The sequence below is a fragment of the Melopsittacus undulatus genome, chromosome 3 (assembly GCF_012275295.1).
Source record: "Melopsittacus undulatus isolate bMelUnd1 chromosome 3, bMelUnd1.mat.Z, whole genome shotgun sequence".
NCBI classification, from domain to species: Eukaryota; Metazoa; Chordata; class Aves; order Psittaciformes; family Psittaculidae; genus Melopsittacus; species Melopsittacus undulatus.
Genome location: NC_047529.1, coordinates 75469937 through 75486360, shown reverse-complemented (window position 1 = coordinate 75486360; position 16424 = coordinate 75469937). Strand labels below are relative to the sequence as shown.

The 16424-nt window shown below is 38.8% G+C and overlaps 1 protein-coding gene across 1 annotated transcript in view; it reads right to left on the bottom strand.

The window, feature by feature from the left end:
- Window positions 1–129: 129 nt before the first annotated feature.
- Window positions 130–16424, bottom strand: part of PEX3 (peroxisomal biogenesis factor 3) — a 20833-nt gene continuing 4538 nt past the window's right edge. Inside the window, exons 2-12 of the mRNA XM_005150051.4 lie at window positions 13103–13234; window positions 10909–10990; window positions 7909–7952; window positions 6630–6754; window positions 5212–5278; window positions 5059–5113; window positions 4640–4796; window positions 3456–3526; window positions 2561–2683; window positions 1325–1421; window positions 130–938 (exon numbers count right to left, since the gene is read on the bottom strand). Coding sequence (XP_005150108.1) covers window positions 855–938; window positions 1325–1421; window positions 2561–2683; window positions 3456–3526; window positions 4640–4796; window positions 5059–5113; window positions 5212–5278; window positions 6630–6754; window positions 7909–7952; window positions 10909–10990; window positions 13103–13234 — 1037 coding nt within the window. The 3' untranslated portion in view covers window positions 130–854. The remainder of the gene's footprint in view (window positions 939–1324; window positions 1422–2560; window positions 2684–3455; window positions 3527–4639; window positions 4797–5058; window positions 5114–5211; window positions 5279–6629; window positions 6755–7908; window positions 7953–10908; window positions 10991–13102; window positions 13235–16424) is intronic.

Genomic DNA, 16424 nt, shown 5'->3' with positions numbered 1-16424 from the left:
TTTTCCTGAGTAATGTTAGTAAGTGCAAAATGGTTACCATATAATTTATGTTCAGTCTTACAGGATTTTAAGTGAAGGGCCAGTGGAGGCTATTGCAATTCCTGCTGGTAATGTTAATACACACACAGATTTTACATTAAAATATTTTATTACAATACAGACAATTAGGCTCAAATTAATAATACAAATTAAGATAAAATATTTACAAGTTAATGTGTACAGTATAGCTGTTTGAACAGCATAAACAAGAGGACTTCTAAAAATCCACATTCCTTTAGTATTAATTAACAGCAAGAGCAGGTTGCTCCTTGCCACCCCCCCCACCCAGCTTGTTCAAGAAGAATGTGCACCAGTTGGCAAATGCTTTCTGAAACGACCCTTTGGAATAACATTTGTAAAGTTAAGGAAAAAAGAGTTTTCCTTTATGAAAATAAATATGTGGGAGAAGAAGAAAGCAGCCCGACTTCATTTTGCTACTCAGTGCTATTCGTAGGTCATTATCATTAGTTTTCTCCAAAACACAGGCACCTCACACAACAAAACGGGGTTGTTAAAAAGTGACTGGTGACACTGCCACTCGATGCCCTTCAGAGGCAATAATCAAATTAATTACGGAAGAGTCTGAGCACTTTAAAAAGAGAAAAGTCTTTACATCCAATGTTTCCTTCAACAAAAGTATTTTTAATGGGTGCTTGAAATTGACACTATTAGAGCAAATAGGGGCTTACTCCCACTTTTTCAGCACCTTTCTGCTGGTCTGCCACTCCTACACTGTTACAAAAATAACCCAAGTCTCATCAGTAGTCACAAGGGATTTATTATATATACACAATCTCTCCCTAGGAGTGTGCAATTCATTTCTCTAGTTGCTGCGGGGTACTAAAAGCTTCATAAACATTAGCAGCAAAATCTTTCACTTGTTCCATCATCAACAGGTCCTGGAAGAAAGTTAAAGAATAAATGTTCTCAAACACATCCAGCACTATTATGGTTGTGCTGCAGTACATGGTTCATTATGAGAAAAGCACCTGGCACTCCCACATAGGCCTAACTCAAATTTCTTGCTTAAGCAAGGTTTATGAGCAGAACTGCACGTAGAAGCAAGAGACCTTTCTGTGCTTCTGCGCAGGTTAGCAGAGGGAAGAGGTTCTAGAAAAATACCGTATTTTTGGAAGATACAAATTTACAAAAGGTTATGCCAATAGTTTCTACTTTATTTTAAAGCCACTGAAATGAAACAGTATGAAGCACGCTGTGAAAAAGAAATATACAGTGTTCAATTCTGACTTTCACTTGAGATATTTTAAATAAGCAAGGTTCTTACCTGAACAAAGTGACTGGGTGTTTCACTGCATACTGAATGGATCTGTCCATTGATTATTGGAATTATCTTGGCTAAAGGAAGACTGACACTGGAAAGACTAGACAAGAACAGAAATATTGACCTAGACCTGCTCTGACATTAGTAAATCCACTAAAATAGGATCATTATAATCCTAATTACTACTTCAAAAGCTACTAAGTAAAACATACAGATGAAGGTTTCCTTCTCTTATTAAGCCTTTCATTTAATACAGAGAAATACCAGAGTGAATTTCAGTTGGTGTTCTTGTTACACATAGTTTCACACATGCTTCTCATGCAACAGAAGCATGGGTTAGCCAGAGTCTTTACATGTGTGTGTATGTATGTAAACAGATATGCTGGTCTACAATCTCATGCTATTTCAAACTCTAAACCAGGCTTAGGATAGACAACTGAACTGGGATACTTTAAGTGATGTAAATAGTAGATATTAAAATAAAACTATTACTCTGAGAGCTATCAGTTATTACAATAAACATAAAACCAATTATTATTCAAAGTTCTAACATTTTAGAAATCAAATTTCAATTATTTGAACTCTTTTAGATTTTTAACCCTCTTACTGCACTGTAACTTATCTTCAGAATAAAAGCTCTTTTTAAGCAGTCTTTTAGGAAGCAAGCACAAGATCCTGAATGTTAATATCTTTCTTCCAGCACACCAGTGAATAACCTAAAGCTCCATAGATGCGTTAGGCTACATGTACTTGGAGAGTCACAGTAATGCCGCTGTCCTTTGAACAGTGAACTTTGAACAGTGAACTGCAGTAACTAGCAGCCAGAGACTGGGGCATAGAGCTTCTCTGCTCCAGGCAGGGGAACACCACCTTCCTCTGTGCCTCAGAGGAGAGGTACTGCAGTACAGCTTTGAGCAGCGAGGTAAATCCCCCTTAGCTACAACAGCAGTTTGCCTGCACAGTGCTCAGGAGAAAAGAGAAAGGTAGAGATCTTCTGATTCCTACTTTTAGATCTGCAGGTAATGGTGGGAAAGACACCTTACATAAATTCTAGGAAGAAACACACAATAGCCCTAGCTGTCTACTTAACCAAAGTGAGGAGACTCTATTCTTGATGAGCAAGAAGCAGAATTATTTCTAACATGGGAACTTCAAGTAGGCAGGAAAATCACTGTGAGCTTTTTTTGGAACTCACTGTGAACCCAACACGGGTGAACCACAAGAGAAGAAAACATTTACCTATTTACAGAGCCGCTCTGAGAGAGGTCCTGTTCAGTAGGTCTAAAAAACTCTGCCATATTGTCCAGCAATCGACTGAATCCTCTGTTTAAACATGTGCTCAAAACTGTACTGAAGTCTGGACTGGAAAAAAAAAAAAGAAAAAAAGGTCTGAATCCTGGGATATATATATTTTTGTTTTAAACTAAAAACCCTGGAAGTGTTCAGTGCTACAGACATCCCTGTCCCTCCCACATGGAAAGATGTATGATCCAGACAGAGGCCACCAGCACAGCCACCTCACGAAAGACCAGCTCCCCAGCAGACCAATCAACAACCTAGGCTCCCCCATAAGATTGTTAAACCCCAGGTAAATCTAAAGCATTTCTCTCTTACTAAGTAACAGCATAAGAGGGACTCATCTCATCCTTATATGCCCCAGACCTCCAGCAGCTAGACTGTAAGTTTGGCATTTGACTCAATTCCCTCCTCCGTGTTTCTTACACAAGCCTCACTTCAGAAGCACTCCAGTCAAAGGATGCACACACTCACTCAAAGCCATGCATTAAACAAATTCTCTTAAGCCCAAACTGATGTTAATTTTATCAAAGCAGTAAATCCAATAAAATGACCCTCAATTTACACTGCTTTAGCAGAAGAGAAGTACTGCTCTGTTCCTGCATGACTACAGGAAAGGCAAGGAAGAGCTAAGGGGGAAGAACATCCTGGTCATCCCATTAGGTCAGGATTATTTCTAATAAATTTGGAAAATCACAGCCTACAATTAGTGAATATAAAAACAATGCAGCAAAGTGGTCACATTTCACAAGTGAGAACTGACAGGTTCTCATATGAAAGTAATCTTACATGAACAATAGTGAGGAGTTTAATATGAATACAGGATATTGCTCTGTACCTTTCTAGCATATCTCTAGTTTCATTAAGCAATTTAATTGTAGCAACATCTCTTTCTGTGAGTCCACAAGCCTAAAAAAACAAAGACAGGCGCTGTTTAGTAAGATATCCACTGGCAACTAACTGTAAGAATAAGAGTAGAAGCAGAAGAGTTTTGTACTGTGGAATTAAGTCAAGATGTGCAAGTCAGATCTATTGAAAAGATTTACTGTCATAAATAGGTTTATGATTTATGTTCTAGTTTTCGTTTTAAGTGGTCACTGCAGGGTTTTTCCCCTTAAAAATAGTATAAGCAGGAAATACCAGACTAATTCTGCAAAGTATTTTTTTCTACTTCTGACCTCCAAACTGAAATAAACCCTGCATATCAGCTTCAGTTAAAGGGATAAAAAGTTAAAGCATAGTGAGGCACTGGAATGGGTTGGCCAAGGAAGTTGTGAATGCTCCATCCCTGGCAGTGATCAAGGCCAGGTTGGACAGAGCCTTGGGTGACATGGTTTAGTGTGAGGTGTCCCTGCCCATGGCAGGGGGGTTGGAACCAGATGATCTTAAGGTCCTTTCCAACCCTAACTATTCTATGATTCTATGATAAGTGCATGTATTCACACACTGAAGCCTAAGTTTCTTTATGTTAGCGTAATACCACATTAAGAATGAGGTTTTTCCAACTTGTGGTGTGGACAGAGACAAATACCTTTAGAAAATTTAGGAAATCACTTTAACCTTACCACTGAGATTAGATACACCTTTCTCTTGATGCCCACTCATTTTCCAGCCCAAAGCACTGAAGTACTCCAGCACACCATCACCTCCCTATACATTGGCCAAGATGCTAGAGCTGTCCCTCATCTTTGCTGGTACATAAGTGCCAGCTAAAGCAATTTAGCTTAGGGCTGAGTTAAGCTGCATTGTGTTACAGAGCACATCCCAGGCTACATGAAGTAACTGGGCTGAGTTTCTGAGCTCAAAGATGACATTCCAAGGATGACATTTGTTTTCAATCACATCTGAAAAAAGTACAACTCTGCCTTAATTAAAGATATAAGGACACTTGATTTATGCAGGAAGAAGTTACTGAAGACACAGGAGCTGTGGTACAACTGGAGAGCTATTATGCACCCTTCCTCCCCAGAACAAGCAGTGCAAACTGAAAAAAAGGTAGCTGAAAGAAACTGAAACAGGTACCTGTGTAGCCAAGGGGTTTTCTTCATCTGGCATCAGATAATGGCATAAGGGAGAGTAAGGTGCAGTCGGATCTGAATCTTTATGTTCTACTATATTCCTGATATCTTTAAATTTCTGTTCCAGCTCCAGAAGAGATAGGGTGTGCTTAAGGGAAATACTGGAAAGGAAGAAGATGACATTAACTGCAGAATTAATAATGATGCTTTTCCTCCTACTGATATTATGCTCGCAATTAACAGGATCCCAGTCTGCTATACTGGTTTGCCCCAGCAGATGTAGCCTGCTGTAATAAGAACATTGTTTTGGAAAGTTGATTAAACCTTCCTTCTTTTTTTTGATTCTAATAAAAATCATTGTTTTGGTAACAATCTTTCACAATAAAACTTGTAAGCTAACCAGAGAGAAATACAAACTCTTACCTTCCAAAAACTTTGTGCACAGCTTGCTTAACAATAGTTATCAACTCCGTCAGTCCTAAAAGGAGGAAAGTGTCAAAATTATTCTAATGATCTGCTTAAGTCCAGAAAAGCAGTAGAATTTTAAGTGTAGCTAGCTTATAATAAGCAACATACCATCTCCTAAAAGGTGCTGAATACTTGATAGATATTGCTGCTGAACTTCAGGGGGAGCCAGCAGTGTCTGCGGAGGAAAAAAAGCCAAGTCTGTGACATGTCAACAGAAGAAAGCAATGCAAAACTAATTTCAAACTGGTTGTGACCAGTTTCCTCCCTCTTTACAGTCCCTTGCAGCAGGTGGATTTCCCTATTCTTGAGAAGCTCTCCAACATCTGGTTCTCTTCCTGCTATTGACCCATGAGTCTTTAAGTCCTTTGGCAATCTCTTCAGTACTATACAGATCTTCCATCTTCAGTGGCACAGAAAAATATTTCACTTTTAGTTCATACATAGGAAAGACTCTTTAAAAACTGCATTACAGGTGAAACTAGACTCTCTATTACCCCAAAAATTAAACCAAGCGGAACAGGATATTTATGTCTAACCCTAACACGGGCTTTTCCGATGTAAGTTTTCTGGAACTGGATGATGCCAGTTTGCTCCAGAGGAATGCCTCAAGGGTTGGCCACATCAACCCATTTCTCTATTGGAAAAATAACTGAAAGGAGATATGTTTCTAGTCCCAACTCGCCCTTTTAAATGAGCTTTTTCAGGTTTTGCAAAGTGAAGCACAACCTCCATCAACCCTGATGAAAGCTTTTCTCAGACCTGCCTTGTCATGCTGTTCTTTGACTCTCAGAAGAAGCTATCACAGGAGGGCAGATGCAAACTAATCAAAGTTTGTATCCATTATTTTTAGACAGGCTGTCCAACGATTTGAAGATCTTACTCTCTACAAGGGGTACTTGCTTACTGTGGGATTCACCTATTTTTATTGAGCAGTGAGAGTTACAGAACAAACCCCAAGTCTTCTACCCTGCTTGGCCCCACCAACAGACACTCACGTAGCTGGCCTTTGGGAGTTACAAAAAAATGCCAAAACTTCAAAGACAACCTTTTTCTTCTACAGTCCTAGGAAAATCTGACTTGGGGAATTAATGTATGTGCTAGGAAGACCTAAGCACTTGGATACATTAGCATGAGTGACCCATGCATATGTACTTACATACACGTGCATGGATCATTCACACAGTATTACTGTTTGACAAACAAAGAAGTTATTTTATGTTGGTGTTTAGGTATGAATTGCTTCTTTTTTAATCTAGGTATTGTATTCTTTTTTTAAGCAATACAAGTACAGACAAAAGTACTCTTCAATATTGCTAGCATTTTGTTAAGTAATAGTATCACCAAATCATCCAAATCTAGAGGCTATTAAAATACATCAATATAGCTTACACTCAGTAATACTGCCACATCTCCCACTCTTACAAGAACTCTTGGTTTCATTCTAATACTCCAGAGCTATGCCCTTTTTAATCTTTCACTTCCAAGAAGGTGGACGTTCTACTTTTGAAACAAAACCAGAAACTTACTGTGCCATTTTTGCAGAGTGCAGCATTATCTAGGTAGATGTAACCGCCAATAATATTTAACTGGACTCTCAAAAGAACTACGAGCATACAGGTACTATATACAGCTACAATGCTTCTTGTGAAACCTGGAGAAGAGCCAACAAAGTAACTTCAGTCAAAGAATGAAGGGTAAGACTCTCCAAGTCTCAAGTAGTGCTGGTGATTTTTAACTACTGTCACATTACATTGTACTCACTGATTGTCACAACACATCTTTTTACAACACACACCCAAGATAACCATGAGTCTAATACTTGCTGGAGCTACTTCCAAAGTGTCCCATTTAAAGTCCTACATTAATATCATTTTTCATGTTACAAGTTGCTCCAGAAGGAAAATCGATATGCCATGAAATATCTTTCTTCATTACGCCAGGAAAGACACGCCATATGTTAGCCCTCATCATGCAACTGAAACACAGAAGGAATAACAGCAGCTTGGGAAGAAAGCTACCTAACGCAGGAGCAACTAGTATCTACAGAAAGAAAATTAAAATGAGCATCAGCTACCAGGCACTAGGCAGCAGAGATGTGTGGAAAAAGCAACATGAATAAATATGGATGAATGCTGAACAGCACAGAAAGAAAGGAGCTGGATTAAAAGTAGGATCTGTAAAAGTGGTTTGAAAAGGGGAAACAAAACAAAGGGAAGACAAAACCAGGGAGGTGGCAGGTATAACAAATGGTACCAAGGAATCAAAATTAGTAAAAAAGCTCAGCAGTATTTCACTGCAAAATTATTTGACCTCGCTATTTTGCATTCCCTTCCACTGCTATCTCTTCTTCCCTTCCAAGATGAACTAAGGTGTTCATAACCACTGTGATGGTGGTACTCTTCACCAGACCTGAAAAGAGGAAACTGCTGGCCATGTAAAGGCTGGCCAACACTCCGATCAATGCTTTCTGTTAGGTCCAACAGAGAACTTTCTGAAAAGCCAGGCTGATTTTTCTGTGATGGCACAGAAAGATATCACAAAGTTTCCTTGATTAGAGTAACATGAAGACCAATAAAACTCTTCACCTTCATCTCTGGGCTTCTAAGTTCCCTCAGGGCTATGGAAAATTCCTTCATGAGGAGGTTGTTTTTTTTGGAGGGGGAAGGTTTGCCAGGGAGTGTGTTACACTATCTTCATATCTATCGAAACAGCAACCCAGGGTAAAGTCTGCATTTTAAAGGGTGTGAAAGACATTTTAAATTTATGCTAAATATTGTGAAGATGGAATCTTTCATTTCCACTTACTTATTATCTTTAAATCCTCCCATATTTCTAACTTGTTTGCTGGCCTGTAGGAAAAATAAATGGAAATATTAAACATTTACAAGTATATTTTCCTGGGAAATAAAGAAGTATGTTAAATGAAACAGCAGTGCTTTAAGGTGAGCTCATTTAGCTACCATAATGATTCAGATCAGATTCATGCCTACACTGATTTGCCTCATTCAAGAAAGCAGTATATAAACCACACAATATGAAAGTCACAGGAAAGAGATTTAAGTTTTAATCAATAAATGTAGTATTTAGTCATGTCATTTATATACTTATGCTACCAATTTTGAGTTAAACTATGCTAAGTGATCAGAAAAAGCCCACTGGTGGTACACAGTGGGCTTTTCTGAGGCTTTCATCCCCCTGTATGTTTAGACCTCAGTTCAGCAGGGCTTCCTGTATCTACCCATGCACAAGCACAGGGTCAGACTTCCTATTTCCTACCTTCTTACAAGATTTAGCATTGCCTGATGTAGTTTTTAAAGTTCAGATTTGATCATCAAACCAAAGTGATCCCAATCATCTGCGGAAAAGAAGTCTTGTGCCATCCACACAAGCACAGGTTGATCTTGTGTTGAGGCAGGTTTAGTTTTATCTGACCAATTCTGAAAATTTTATACTTTCTGCAGTCAAAAGAGCAAGACTGTAGATTGCACAGATACACCTGAACTGCCCAAGGTACACTGCAGATTTAGAACTACAATCCAGAGGTAAAGTCAGCAATACAGCTGCAGTAGCAGAGATAAGAGTAACCATCCAAAAGGTTTCACCAGCCATTCTTGCCTGTTAAGCACTGTCAGAAAAGAACAGCTACTCTACATTTGCCATGGAAGAAACATATTGTGAAAGTCACTTAGAGAAACTTTTGGTAATGTCTTAGGATCAGAATTAACACTTAAATATTTAGGACAGGTAGTTCAGATTAGCCTACACTTTACACTAACCTAGTTTGTAAAAAAATAATATCATTTTCACAAGGAATAATTACTTTACAGGCACAATTTGTGCACTTTAGCATGAGTTTGACCACTGTATCACTTACATAAATAATGACTTTTTAAGTTCACTGCTATCAAATAATGCAATTGAACTGATATAATGAACTATGAAGTCTGCAACTCCAAAAAGTAGAGAGACAGATTAATGAAAAGATAGCACGGATCCATGGCATATACAAAAGCTGTTTACACATTTCTCTTTTTGCAAGTCAAATTAACAGTTTTAAAAGCTATTCTAAAGCCAAACAAAGACTGCTAAAAAATACAGTAATATTTCTATAGATAAAGCACGTGACAGGACTCAAACCCACATTTGTTACTTATGAGTGGCAAGTTTTCCACGCCAACTGAAGAGAGAAAGAAAAGCCAATACATCAGCATCAGCCAACTATGTTTGTACCTATTATGTCAAAACTTCTAGAGCTCATGCTCATGAAGTTTTTCCTCACAGCTTAAAGCATCAGCCAGGTAAGACTCTGCAAGTCTGCAAATACTAACAGTGGCAACAGCTTTTTCAGTCTTCATATGCTGCAACTTACTAAGACTCAGCTGCTCAACTTTTATTTCACAATTATTAATTCAGAAAACCATTACGAGCCATGTAAGCAAAAAGCAATGCAAACAAAATCCCAGAGGTTTAGAATAAAGCAAAATGCTGAATTAGGTGCAAGGCTACAGCAGAAGATACTTCACCTCATCTCATTCAATTGCATTGCTTTGAAAAGAGGAGGACAGACAGAGCCAGGACATCTATGCCCTTGTGTGCCACTCCTGCTTCCAAAGGTTCCTTGGAAGACTGAAGACTGCAGCCTGCTTATGCCCCTACCCTACCATCAGCTGCCCCAGATTACTAAAACAACATACAAAGTTTTAAAACGTCAGGAAGTGAACAAACTTTAAGTTAGTCTACCTAAGCCATAACACAATCTGCAACACAGATCCATAACATGTTGAGGCATAACACAGATTATTTGAGAAAGAGGAATCTTTAGGGACATTGCGAAAGGTAAAACCTCCACATCTATTATTTTGTGTATTCAACAGCAAGGGCTCTCAAAGGTCTTGTCGTTTGGAGTAAATACTGTTCAATTAAAGTTGCAAATTCTCAGAAAATCTATTATAAAAGCATCATTCTGGCTGTAATTCCCATTTTAACACATTCTGTTGCCTTGTTGTGAGAGGTTTTTTTTTTACTGAAACAAGACAATGACTATATTGATAATCTATTAAATGCTGGACAGCTGAAGTTACAGCTATATAAGCAAGTTAGTGGGAAGCAAACCACAGGCAGTCTAGACTGAGTCAGAAACCTTGCCTACATAACACTTTTACTCTGTGACAAATGCCAAGTGGCCTACTCTACTCTTAAGGTATACTATGATGAACTTCATGATTTTAAAAATACGCTATTTGTTTCTGCAGCCACAAGGAAACCACAGGTGTTTTCTGACCAGGAAGCACTCCTCTTAATGTCTGACATGTCCCTATTTGTTCTGCTTCTAAAAAGGAAAAAAAAACATTACTTCTCATAGCTTATATACATTTGCAATTTCATCCTGGATACTTTCCATTACTACTCCTGTCTGACCTTGATGAGATTACATAAACATTTTTACAAACATAACATCAACACTTTAGTCAAGATACTCTGGCCTGTTTAAGAGAGAACTACATACTTTTACCTGCCTATCTTATGAGCACTTCAACAAAACCCGTGGCTCTCACTGCAGCATCTTAAAGCAAGCATTATTTCTTGTCATGTCTGGAAGATGCCAGCCACATCTATCAAAATACATCTAACATGACACAAAATATTTATGCACTGATTTCAAAATCCTTCAAGACCAGTGAGTCAATAGGACACAGAACCAAAACCTTGCAAGCTCCCTACATTATAAATAATTTGAGAAAACCCACAAAAATATCTTGGGCTCAAAACAAGTGATCCTTAACACAGTTAACAAAACAGTCTTACCTATTTTTAAGAAGAGATGTGAGACTCTCAGAATTTAATTGATGCATTAAGGCATCCCTCAGTGTTGGAAGCATTGACAGCACTGTTATTAAAAAACAAAACCAAAAAACTGTCAACATCAAAATAATCATCATAAACCTATCCCCAGCTCTCATTCAATAGCTGCTCTAATGTAAATACCATTGCTCAACAGGCAAAGCTTGGAGGACAAGGAAAATATGAAACCCTGGGAATCCTCTGAAGTGCAGTTACCTGTGTGCCTCTGATGAGCTGGAGCACAATGCTGCCTTTATGCTGCTGTGTGTCTTTGTTTACTCTAGCTCAGATATGGGCTCACACCCTGCGTATACAAGCCTTCAACACACCTCAAGAAAATCTGGTGAAAATCTACACTGTCGCATTTCTCCAAATGAGACGATCTGAGTTTTGGGTTTTTTCCAACAAGAGAAGCACAGAAAGGTATGTATTAAACAGAAGAAAGCTGGTAGGAAAAAAATCCTTACTCTCAGAATATTCAATGTCCAGTCTGCTGTTAAATGATGGGAACAGGAAATGGAAAACAAGCATGCAGAGAACATAATAAATACTAAGAGCAAAGTATGAAAAATGCTGACAAGAAAGCATGGTCCCAGACAGAAGGTCCTTCATGCAAAAAAAGAGCAAACAAAAACTTAGCCCTTGCAGTAAAATTAAACCCAGAACTACGAAATGGAAAAGATTAACCTGAAATACCAATTGGTCAAGGTAAACAAGGTACACAGAAAGCATTTGCAGCCACCCAAGAAGCCATTACAAATTTCAACAGGAAAAGAAAATGCTGCCCAGATTGTATTATGGAAATAGTTTTGAGTGGCCTATATTTACAAAAATGACAAGGATTTTGTTAAACTCTGCTCCACCATCTCCTCTCCAAAAAATCCGAAGACCACTAATAGGTAATATAAATACTGTCATATTGTAACATATGTATTGTTGTAATATAAATACTTCCACTTTTTGCTCCCCAGCTAGCCAGGTAACTTTTAACTGTTAAAATGTAAGGAACTAATGGGCTGACATGCTTCTTACTTGTAAATCAAAACATACCCACCAAGCTCTCTGTGTGTAGCTTATTAACAACATGCTGTAATGAATAAAATAAACCTGCTGTAAATTCAGTATTGTTCGAATATGGGTGTATTAACAACATGCTGTAATGAATAAAATAAACCTGCTGTAAATTCAGTATTGTTCGAATATGGGTGTATTAACAACATGCTGTAATGAATAAAATAAACCTGCTGTAAATTCAGTATTGTTTGAATCTGAGTGCTGTGTCACACCTCAAGAGCATACACAGTTTAGGGAAATAACATAAAGGTCTTCAACTGACAAAAAGTTGTAACCTGCATGTATAGCTGTATGCATTATAAATGACTCCTAGGGTTCAGTATGACCCCTACAAATCCCTTCAATCCTGTTCTTCAGGTTGTTTGCATTATGCAAAAATTCTCTATCTATGCATTTGTCATGGTTTAAGCCCAGCTGGTAACTCAGAACCACGCAGCTGCTCAATCACACATACCCACATCCCCCCCCCCCACCTTCCTCCTCCTGCTCCAGGAAGGATAGGGAGGAGAACTGAAAGAATGTGACTCCCACAGGTTGACATAAGAGCAGTCCAGTAACTAAGGTATAACACAAACCACTGCTGCTACCATCAATAATAATTATTAGGGAAATAACATGGGAAGAGAATACCATTGCTCACCACCTGCTGACCGATAGATACCCAGCCCAACATGAGCAGTGTTGGGCAGTTACCTTGTGGGTAACTGCCCCCAGTTTATATACTGGGCATGCCGTGCCTGGTATGGAATATCTCTGGCTAGTTTGCGTTAGGTGTCCTGTCTCTGCTTCCTCCCGGTTTCCCCTCCTCCCTGGCAGATCATGAGACTCAGAAAGTCCTTGGTCAGAGTAAACATTCTGACCAGCAACTAAAAACATCAGTGTTAACAGCGAACAGCCCAGGCTGAAAGTCAAAACCACAGCGCTGCACCAGCTACTAAAAAGGAGAAAAATGACTGCTGCTGCTAAACTTGGGACAGCACTAGTATTTAAGATTTTGAATTCACCTACATTTCTTCTTCTTCCATCCTGCCATTATGTAGTATAAATCCCCAAATCAAGAACAGCAGCTATTTCCTTATCTTACCTGTCATATTGCACGTCCTCTGATTACTTTCAAAATGGTACTGCCTTCGTGCTTGGGCGATGTATTCAGCTGCCTCCCGCTCCTGGATTTCTCTGATTTTCTTTTGCCCATATTTTCCCAGTAAATAGACGCCTGCAGAAAGATTTTCATATCATAAACTGCTTTATCATATCAGATCATAAAGGCCCCTTCAGCCCCTTTGTTTAATTTCAAACAATAAGGATGCATAGCGTTTTTTGGGGATATGTGGGTCTCGAGTATTTTAGTACCAATTGCCACAGTAATACTCAGAAACAATGTTTTCAAAATTAATTGCCAAGGGTAATGACTTGAATCAGTATAAGAAGCTTTTGAGAAGAAATATCTTGCCTCTCAAAGAAGGCATTCTTTGTACTACTACAACATGAACAAGTACTGAAGAGACTGAAACAAATATTGGGAAGAGAAAAAATGTAGGATAACAAAGAACAGAGAAATAAACTGTAATGGCTAGAGATCTGGAGAGGGATGAAAATTTTAATTTTTCTTTTCAGAGATATCTTTCTAAAATCAGCAGAAGTTGAGATAAACCTCAAGTCTTAAAAAAATCACAAGAGAAAAATGCTAGAGACCAACATTTTCTTCATTTGGCCTTGAATCATCTGTAGGAAGAACCTTGGTTTCAGTGTCCCTCTTATTTCTCACGATGCCTGTTGCCTGCTCTCCAGCCCCACTATCCTACCCTTGTGGATGTGACCATCCCTCACCACCCTTACTATGAATCTCCATTTCCAGAAAGAGCCATGAAAAAATTCTGCTCTGTATTTCCTCCTCTTCCAACACGCCTCCCTTTCAAGTTTCCAACTGCTCTTCCCACAACACCACAGGTTCAGAGAACTCTCCAGACTGCCCACAGCCCTTTTCTCATCTCTGTGCTGCCTTCTTAGCCATTGCTTTAGATACCACTATATATTCTAGACCTACCTTCAGTACTTTTGCCCACTGCCAGCAGCTTTACATTAATTTCTCCTTGTCCACCTGGGGCTTCTTATAACACCTCCTGCATATCAACTTAATTTGCTGCCTCCTGTTGACACTGGTAGCAGCAGTTACCTATTTAGGTGCAAAACAAGCTCCTTCCTTGTTCTCTCATGAAAGAATTCTGGTGGGTGGGGGTCAGTGAGGAGTTATAAGGAAGGAACAAACCCAAGCAGAAAATACAAGTACAAGTTGACCATCTTCGGTCTGCTGGGGAGCAACCTCCTAAATACTGAAACTCCTGCACAGAGTGAAAGTTCTGATGCTGTCAATAATGGAGCTCTGAAGAAATTTGGGTATCAAAATAAGTCTTTATTTTTTTTCCATCAAGCACTTTCAAAAGCTGTAAACACAGAGGCACAAAGTTTTCTTCAAAGCTCAATTTTTGCATTTCAAAGTTAATATCTGAGTGAAGCATTGAAGAGCTGCTGAATGTCAGAAGTTTTAAAACTGATTTTAAAAGGCCAAATCACCAAAGCAATAACAACTAAACCCCAAACCAAACTCCCCAACATTTTTAACTCAGTTACATTGTCAGGTCATTACAACTTTTCAGTACATTCTCCAAAACTATCGTCAGGATTTCAAAAGGCTTGTCAACTTTGTGCAATATTTATTGCAAAAAAAGAACCAACCTACAGCTATTCATACCACCATTATGTTTCCTAATAGGCAACTGCAAGCCAGACCAGCCTGGAACAACCACAGGCACTTACATTTATTTCCCAAAAGTCTCGTAAACGGAAAATGGGGAATCACTCTCTCTTGTTTCAGCCTTCAGGCTGACCATTTGCCATGTGGAAGACTCACCTTGTTAGATGCAAACTTTATTATCAGGGAACCATATACAAAAAATGAAATTCAACTACTAAATGATTAACCAGAATGAGACTTAAGACATGACAATTAGATCACTTTTACCTAAAAAATTACCAATTCCTGCCAAGAACATCTATTTAGAAAAGAACTGCCAGGTTGCTGAGTTTTTTCTTCCCTGACAACAACTTTTTTAGTATTAGCAAATAATTCTGAACACAGGATTTTAACAATCATTTTATCCCATTACATTTTTCACATTACATTTACACATAGTCATTTCTCCAAATTACTATTTTGGTTATTCCACCTCCAAACCACCCCCCCACCCCCTTAATAAATAAATCCTTTAACTCCAGGTTTTGTGGCAGAAAAGTCATGAATATACACAGAATGTAGGCAGACATGCAAACAGTTCAAGAAGAATCATGTCCATGCCCTTGAGTCATATGCTGGGGCAGCAGCTTTAAGACTGAGACAGCTAATTGCTTAATACTTGATTCTTAATGCTGTGCAATTACTCTGTACTAAAACCTGCTGTGTCTCGTGAGGGTCCAAAGGAACAGTCATCCAGAAAAATCACTTGTCTAAAATGATGCAATACCAGCCACCAGTAGTATTATTTCTCCCTCCCCTGAAACAAGCCATAACTTTGGCCCATCACTAATAGATGTTATGTACTCCAGTATCATCCTCATCTTTGGGAATGCAATACATTAGAAGTTAATCAAGGTCAAAGTTACATCATCCACACAGCTTCAGCAAAACCAATGACTGGATGTCAGGAGCAGACTACCTCTGGTACTGAGTGGGTTGTGCGTGCCTCTGAGCTGCCTGGAGGATACAGCGCCTCGCCTTGGGAAATTCAGGTCTCCCTTGGGATAATGAACTTCTGCTCCTGCCTGAATGCAGCAGCAGAGCCTCTTCAAGTCTGTCTTATGGGTATTTCAAGGAGCTGCCAGCTCAGGAGTCGATCTGCACATGTGTTCACATTTTACTTTAGAGCAACCATGCATATCAATATAGATACACGTGGCATTTATTCACAAGACCTGAATATAACAGAGACACTTTAATGAGTCCAGGCTGAATGTATCACAGGAAAACACCATCACTTGGAGTTGGAAGCAGGACCAGAAAAAGCCACATCTCAAGAACTGCCATAATGTCAAGTCAGATAATGTACCCATAAGAACCTAACGTGACACTTTGAAAGACTCTGTTGTTACAAACAAGAAAAGTGGACACCAACTTTTTACAGCAGCTAATATAACTCAATTTTACCTCTCAGTATAGAATAGGAGGTCCACAGAAAATGGCAGCAGCATCTTATTCGTATCTACTTAAGTAAACTGTTGTTTAGATGGAACTTCATACCGTACCTTGCATATGTTCCATACAAAACCAGGAATTAGGAAAATTCAGCAATAATGAAAATGCCCGAAGATAATTTCTATGCAAACTTTTTTCTGCCTTCATCAAAATGTGA